This window comes from Rhincodon typus, chromosome 22 (genome assembly GCF_021869965.1).
Source record: "Rhincodon typus isolate 14 chromosome 22, sRhiTyp1.1, whole genome shotgun sequence".
Taxonomy (NCBI): domain Eukaryota; kingdom Metazoa; phylum Chordata; class Chondrichthyes; order Orectolobiformes; family Rhincodontidae; genus Rhincodon; species Rhincodon typus.
In genome coordinates, this window is record NC_063353.1 from 33655656 (window position 1) to 33661655 (window position 6000).

At 42.0% G+C, this 6000-nt stretch overlaps 1 protein-coding gene across 7 annotated transcripts in view; it reads left to right on the top strand.

Annotated features, from left to right (window-relative positions):
• Positions 1–5794, top strand: part of LOC109913282 (thymidine phosphorylase) — a 68557-nt gene extending 62763 nt beyond the window's left edge. For all 7 annotated transcript variants that reach the window (XM_048610527.1, XM_048610522.1, XM_048610523.1 and 4 more), the window contains 3 exons: positions 3129–3269; positions 3636–3817; positions 5504–5794. In XM_048610527.1, coding sequence (XP_048466484.1) covers positions 3129–3269; positions 3636–3769 — 275 coding nt within the window. In that variant the 3' untranslated portion in view covers positions 3770–3817; positions 5504–5794. The remainder of the gene's footprint in view (positions 1–3128; positions 3270–3635; positions 3818–5503) is intronic.
• Positions 5795–6000: the final 206 nt, after the last annotated feature.

The window sequence follows — 6000 nt, forward strand, 5'->3', positions numbered from 1 at the left end:
CAGCCTTATGTTTTGCATTGAGGTGCTGAGCTCTTCCATCATTGAGATGGGAATATCTGTGGAGCCTTCTCCTCCAGTGAGTTTTTTAATTGTCCATTACCATTCGTAACTGGATATGACAGGACTGCAGAGCTTAGATCTCATCTGTTAGTTGTGGAATCATTTAGTCCAATCACTTGTAGATTATGCTGTTTGACACTTCATTTTTAGGTGCTTCTCCTGGCATGCCCTCCTGCACTCTCTCCATTGAATCAGGGTCAATCCCCAGGCTTGATGGCCATGGTTGAGTGGGGGGATATGCCAGGCCATGAAGTTAAAGACTGTGCTGCAGTACAATTCTGATGTTGATGGTCGACAGCACTTTATGGATGCCCAGTCTTGAATTGTTAGACCTATTGAATTTTAATCCTGTTAAACACACTGATCCTGTCACACATGATGGAGAGTCTCCTCAAAGTGAAGATGGGACTCCATCTCCATAAGGACTGTGTGTGGTAAATCCTGCCATAATGTCATGGACAGATGTATCTGGGCAAATTGGTGAGGATCAAGTCAGCTACATTTTTTCCCCTCTTTTTGGTTCCCTCACCACTTACCAAAGACCCAGTCTAGCAACTATGTCATTTAGAACTTGATCAACTCAGTAGACACACAGATACCTTCTGTACCTTGCCACCCTCAGTGCTTCCTCCAAGTGGTGTTAAATAAGGAGGAACACTGATTCATCAGCCGAGGGTTTGGGGTGTGGGTGTGTGGTGGGTGGTTGCGGTGGTACATGGTAATCAGCAGGAAGCTTCATTGCCCATTTTTGACCTGATGCAATAAGATATTATGAGGTCCAGAGTCAATATTGAGGCCAGGGCAGCTCCCTGCCAACTGTGTTCCATTGTGTCACCATCTTTGCTGTGACTCCTGTACCTGAGGAACTCCTACAATCATGGCCTGGAGCTGGGTTGAGCTCCAACAACCACAACTATTTTCCTTTGTGCGAAGTAGAACTCCAATCAGCAGCGTTTTATCCCAGATTCTATTGACTTCAGTTCTGCTAGAGATCTTCAATGCCATATTCGGTCAAATGGCTTCTTGATACCAAGAGCAGTCACTGTGACCTCACCTCTGAAGTTCCATGTCTTTTGTCCATGTTTTGGATCAAGGCTACAATGTGGTGTTCATTCATTCTGCCATTCTCACTTGCTTTAGAAATCTTTTGTGCTTCACTTGTCCCATTTTCACTTCCATTGGCCCTGTCCTGCCACACCCTTTGTCATTTAATTTCTTCTGTTCCCCACCCTGTTAGACCTTCTCTTTGTTCTTATTCACAGCCCCTCACCTTTCATTTGTTTAAAACCTCTTACATTTGAAACTTGAATCAGAGATAGTAGGAACTGCAGATGCTGGAGAATCCGAGACAACAAGGTGCAGGGCTGGATGAACACAGCAGGCCAAGCAGCATCATAGGGGCAGAGAGGCTCCTATGATGCTGCTTGGCCTGCTGTGTTCATTCAGCCCTGCACATTTGAAACTTTTCCTAGTTACCATGAAAGAGATATTCATTGTGTTTCACCTCTCCACAGATGTTGTCTGACATGCTAAGTATTTCTAACATCTTTTGCTTTTATTTCAGATTTCTGTCATCTGCTGTACTTTGCTTTTCTCTGGAACGTGCTTGTATATTCACATGCCAGATGAAAAAACGTTACCAATTAAACTAAAGTCCTGGACTAACAATCCACAAATCTCAAATCCCACTTTGAGAATTTGTGAACTCAATTTAAGAATTTGGAAATGAAGACCGAAAGAGACCACAAAGGTATCCCCCAAAAAATTCAACAAATTCACGAACCTGATTTCCTTATCTGATCTTCAGAGATGCAACTACAATTTCACAGCCTTATACGATTGACTGTTTGCTGCTTTCCCTGAAGTGTCCCAGCAAGCTGCACACGTTTTGAACATTTATTAAGGCACATTACATTCTCAGTGCAAGGAGGCATGGGAAATGAATGCATTGCTATCAATCCCTATAGAACAATAATTAATAATTTACAGTCTAGAACATAGAACAGTACAGCACAATACAGGCTCTTTGGCCCATGATGTTGTGCCGACCTATTATCCTACTGAGATCAATCTACCCTGCATACCCTACATTTTATTATCCTCCATGTGTCTATCCAAGAGTCATTTAAAAGTCTCTAAGTATCCGACTCCACTACCACTGCTGGCAGCACATTCCATGCACCCACCACTCTCTGTGTGAAGACCGACCTCTGACATCTCCCCTATACCTTCCTCCAATCACCTTAAAATTATGCCCCCTCATAATAGTCATTTCTGCCCTGGGAAAAAGTCTCTGACTATCCACTGTATCTATGCCTCTCATCATCTAGTAAACCTCTACCAAGTCACCTCTCATCCTTCTTTGCTCCAATGAGAAAAGCCCTAGCTCCCTTAACATTTCCTCATAAGACCTGCCCTCCAGTCCAGGCAGCATCCTGGTAAATCTCCTCTGCACCCTCTTCCACATCTTTCATATAATGAGGTGAGCAGAACTGAACACAATATTCCAAGTGTGGTCTAACCAGAGTTTTATAGAGCTGCAGCATAACCTCATGGCTCTTAAACTCAATTCCTCTACCAATGAAAGCGAACACACTATACGCCTTCTTTACAACCCTGTGGCATCTAACATGATTTGTTCTTCAAATAGTGATTTCTCAATGAGTTCATGCAGAAATGTTATCACTTCTATTGATCTAAAAACATAAATAAAGTATTAGAAACAGAAACTTTTCTTCGGACAAAATATCTAAAGCACACCGTCCAGTGTTCTGGTCTATCAATAACTTCACTGAAATGTACTGTAATAACTGAATAAACATTTAGAAGTACAGCTCCAACTCGTGTTTTCACTGGGCAGATTGTAGAATTGACCATCTCTGGAAAAATATTTGGTGAAGTGAATTGACATATGAACTTTAAAAAAAAAGAGTAATCTGATTAAAACTAAACCAGCAGTAATTCCACAGGTGGGTGTTTGACTGCCCTGATTCACCACCCATTCATTCTGTCTATGTCATTGCAAAGCCCCAGAATTGAAGTGACCTTAACGTGGGTTGTTTTTGCAGGGATAGTTCAGGCAATCCACTCTTTGCCATTAGCCGAGGTACTGCACGAACTAGGAGCAGGACGCAATCAACCTGAAGAGTCAATCAACCACAGTGTTGGTGTAGAACTTCTGAAAACTGTGGGTAACAAGATTAACAAAGGTAAAGTGTGCTTTATTGTAACCTGCATTCAAAGAAATTCCTGCCTGGGAAGATTGTGTATTATCTTCAACGATATCTGAAACAAACAGAGAATGGAATTAAATTGGGTATGTTACTAAAGAGTTTATGGAGTGAGTAGGAGACTAAATGACTGACGTTAAAGATAATGGGTTGTAAGCAGGTGAGTTGGAATAGATTGGATGGGACACTAAGGAATGTAGAGAGTGAACAAAGAGTGGGATTGAATCAGTTGTATATTTCATAGTCATGGGGGTTGACAGAGCGTGAGATTAGTCTAAATAGGATACTAAAGTTTCTTCACACTCTGGGGACTGGGAATTATAATGTACCTGTTTCACATTTCAGGGGATTCCTGGATTAGGGTCCATTTTGAAGATAGTTCCCTCAGTGAAGCACAGAAGATTCGTCTCCAGAAATCACTGGTCATCGGAGAAAAGTTTGAAGATGTTCCCTTGGTTACTGAGATCATTGGAGCATAGTTGCAGGAACAGAAAAGACACAAATGCACAGTTTAAAAGACAAACAAAGTAAGATATCATGGTAAGGTAAGATGAAAGTCACTGCCCTTGATATCAAGGTCACATTTGACTGAGTACGGCATCAAGGAGCCCAAGCAAAACTGGAAACAATAAGAATGAAGGGAGATACATTCCTCCGGTTGGAGACACTCCTGGCTTGTAGGAAGATGGTTATAATTGTTGGAGGTCAGTCACCTCAGCTCCAGGACATCTCTGCGGGAGTTCCACAGTAACGTCCTAGACCCAACCACAATCAGCTGCTTCACAATGACCATTACAAATTCAAAAATAGGGATGTTCGCTGATGGCTACACAATGTTCAGCACTATTTGTGATGACTCATATACTGAAACAATCCATGTACAAATGCAATAAGATCTGGACAATATCCAGGTTTGGCTGAAAAATGGCAAGTAACATTCATGCCCACTAATGCCAGGAAATAACTATCTAACTGCCACCCCTTGACATTCAATGGCATTATTGTCACTGAATCCCCCCATTATCAATATCCTGGGCAACCATTGACCAGACACTGAACTGGACTCACCATGTAAATGCAGTGGCTATAAGAGCAGGTCAGAGGCTAAAAATACTGTGGAGAGTAATTCACCTCCTAACCCTGCCGAATCCCTGTCCACCAAGGCACAAGTCAGGAGTGTGATGGAATACTGCACACTTGCCTGGATGGGTACAGCTCCAACAACACTCAGCAGGCTGGACTGTATCCAGGAAAAAGCAGCCTGTTTGACTGGGACCACATCCACAAGCATACACTCCCTCCATCACTAATGCTCAGTAGCAGTAGTGTGTACTATCTACAAGATGCACTGCAGAAATTCACCAAAGATCCTCAGACAGCACCTTCCAAACCCATGACTACTTCCATCTAGATAGAAGGACAAGGGCAGCAGCTACATGGGAATAACTGCAAGTTCCCCTCCAAGCGACTCTCATCCTGACTTGGAAATATATTGCCATCCCTTCAGTGTTGCTGGGTCAAAATCCTGGTATTCTCTCCCTAAGGGCATTCCCACACCTGCAGCATGTGGAGTAAAGCAGTTCAAGAAATCAGCTTAATACCACCTTCAGCTTAATACCACCTTTCCAAGGGCAATTATAGCTTGGAAATAAATGTTGGCCAACCAGCCTGTCTCACGAATGAAGAAAAAATTTAATTCAGTGACCAGCAACGTCAGATGCTCTGCCTCCCCAAAACTTCCTAAATTCTCTGCAATGTTTCTTCAAGATCTGTGGGTGATTGGATACTTCATATAATGAGATAAGGAAAACCTGCCAGTGGGTCAGGGGTGTGCAAATCACAGGCCCAGAATCACTACTCTTCAAAACATGTTATATTTGCTGTAAATTATGTCTCAAATACTAGTGGAGAAGCAAAGGAATTTGGAAGTACAGATATATAAATCTTAAAAGCAATGATACAGTTTAATACAGCTGTACAAAAATCATGCCTCGCTTTGGGATTATTTCTAAAATAATTGAATTGGGACGAAGAAAACTCATGTTAAAAGTGTAAAACTTGGGAATTGGAAGTAGATTTGTAGATGGCACCAAACTTGGGGTGTTGTTAATATGGAGAAAGATTACAGCATGTAGAATGGACATGTAATTTTTTTTGTTTCTTTCTCCTTCCCACTTTCTCTGTTTTCATCCTTTTCTTTTTCTCTCTCCTAGCCTTTGGTCTTTCCCTGACTTTGCCAGCTTTATTTAATTTCCCAGGGTCCTCTACAGTTGGCTACACCAGTTCCTTTTGTGCAGCCTGTCCAGAATGCTTTGGCTCTTCCATCGTCACTAAGAGGCTGATTAGTGAGCTGACTTGGAATGCTGCAGACATAAGAGCACTGATGCGATATAATATGTCCATGAATCTCTCTGTACCAACATTTCTTACCAGTTACCATGGTTCTTTACCGTCAGCTTATTGCATCTTGCTTAGTGTTGGACAATAAATGTCTGAAATACCAAGTATTGTGGAAAGTTTTTCCATTTGTGTATTTGAGCTTCATGGCTAGCCTCCTGAACCTCGCTAATAATTCCATGCCAATAGTTATTAGCCCTCTCCCAATAAAGTGTCAGGCTTTCTGAGCTGCAGTGAGCACTCGTCACCAACAAAGCATTTGATTGTATACTGCCTTCTCGTGGAAGAAGATAGAATAAAACTCATATGTAAC